The sequence below is a fragment of the Phaeoacremonium minimum genome (genome assembly GCF_000392275.1).
Source record: "Phaeoacremonium minimum UCRPA7 unplaced genomic scaffold PA7_03_scaffold_336, whole genome shotgun sequence".
In the NCBI taxonomy this organism is placed as follows: domain Eukaryota; kingdom Fungi; phylum Ascomycota; class Sordariomycetes; order Togniniales; family Togniniaceae; genus Phaeoacremonium; species Phaeoacremonium minimum.
Genome location: NW_006921240.1, coordinates 21,817 through 23,651, shown reverse-complemented (window position 1 = coordinate 23,651; position 1,835 = coordinate 21,817). Strand labels below are relative to the sequence as shown.

The 1,835-nt window shown below is 46.3% G+C and overlaps 1 protein-coding gene across 1 annotated transcript; it reads right to left on the bottom strand.

The window, feature by feature from the left end:
* Positions 1–587: 587 nt before the first annotated feature.
* On the bottom strand, positions 588–1,576 carry UCRPA7_4374 (putative methyltransferase domain-containing protein; the record flags this gene model as incomplete). The annotated part of the gene is made up of 2 exons (XM_007916928.1): positions 588–1,274; positions 1,463–1,576. The coding sequence occupies 2 exons, from the start codon at positions 1,574–1,576 to the stop codon at positions 588–590; spliced, it is 801 nt and encodes a 266-aa protein (XP_007915119.1).
* Positions 1,577–1,835: the final 259 nt, after the last annotated feature.

Sequence of the window (1,835 nt, the reverse complement as noted above, 5' to 3'; positions counted from 1 at the left end):
TAAAGAACGTAATGGAATGAAAGGGTAGTCATTCTTATATTCTGTATAATGATAGCTAAGTAAAGCAAGTAAAAATGAAGTAAGTAATAGCAAATAAGTCATCTGACTGCTGGCAGAGGTAAGACTATACTCTCCTAACTCAATATCAAGCCTACTAAATAGAATAGAGATACTAGTGGACACCTTCGTAACATAAGCCGATCTTTGTAAAGCTTTATCGAGCAACCATCAAGCACTATTGCCCTCTGACTAACTCTATCGTGTCCGAATGAGATTGAAGCTTGGTAACCTGCACAATATAATCGGAACACACTGTAAATGTCATTGAATTACTGGAAAGTCATGCAGTTAGCACACACACATACTTGGGACATAATAGACCTCCAATATTCAAATAAAGATGAAAATCACTAGCTCCTCTAGGAGATGGCTGTATCCATATAGCATCCGCCGATTATATAATTCACGCTAATATCAACATTCACCCTGTCTATTTTATGATTGCCTGGCAATAATAGCTAGGCAATTCCCATGTGACCAAGCTTGCTTCTTCTACCGTTTCCTATACATTCGCTTACCCCAAGGCTTTATGACAGTCGCCTAATCACAAACTCAACTATTCCAACATTAGGCTCCATCCATGTCCCGTCCTTTGCGTCCCAGCCCATATCTTCAAAGGTGCGCATCCAAGCCTGCGTCTCCCACCGGGTCCCGGTTGCTTCGCCAACCGCTTCGAACATCCGGCCGATACTATCGGTGTTGTGGCGATACAACGGCAGCTGAACCGCTTCGAAAAAGATCTCTCGTGCTTCGGGGTTGCCGATCTGGTTGCCCACGATCCACGAACCTGGTTTTGTGAATGTGCTCAGAGCCTGCGCTGCTTTGAGCTGCCCATCCCAGTTCCATTGGTGTAGGACTTGAGAGACGAGGACAATATCGACCTGACCTTTGAGCGCCATGAGATCGGGAGATGTGGTGGATAGCAAGTCTGCCTTGATGAATTTGCCCTTGAAACGGTCACGGTCGCGGAACAGGTTGTAACCTACGTCGAAGTGATTGACGATGTCAACACCGTAGAGCTTGTCCGATGGCGCACCGTCGTAGACCAGTCGGCGGAGATCATGACCAACGAAAGTGCCTACATCCATAAGTACGCCGCCGTCCTTAATGCGTTTTAAGATGTCACCGTAGATGGGTAATCGACATAGCTGAGGGGTAAGCCACGAGCCAAGTCCAATGCAGGGGTATGCACGGATATCCCAGGCTTGATCGCGCTGCGATGAAGAGTCAGCTTAGAGTTGTCTCTTGTTATTCGGTTTGCGTAACGATGACTGACAATTGTATGTACGTGTTGTGATTGCTGCTCTTTTGGCACATGACTGTACTGCTCTAGCAGCTCCTGTGTCTGGAGTAGGACATGGTCAACGAAGGAGGTCTAATAGCACAAACAGAAAGCAAATACCTCTGGAATCAGGCGATGATCAATATTGGGATGGTAGAAGGGAGCCCTGGCCCTATCTTGAGACTTGGCGTACTCAGGCTCAGAATAGCTTGTTCCTAAGTCACGAGATGCCATGGTGCGATCAAAAATCCTGAAAAGAACGAGAAAGACAAAGCAATAAAAGACACAGAACGTCATGTGGAGCATTATATGGCACGATCGGAAATCCACATCTAATTGAGGAGCAGGATCGCCCACAATCCTTCGCCGAAGGATCCTAAAGAAATTCCTACGTCTAGTGCAATCAATAAAACAAGCCTGCGCATTCGCGTTGCTTCTAGTTCAGGGCGCACGTCAATGAGAGGATGATTATATAACCCATCAAGGCTGGCTA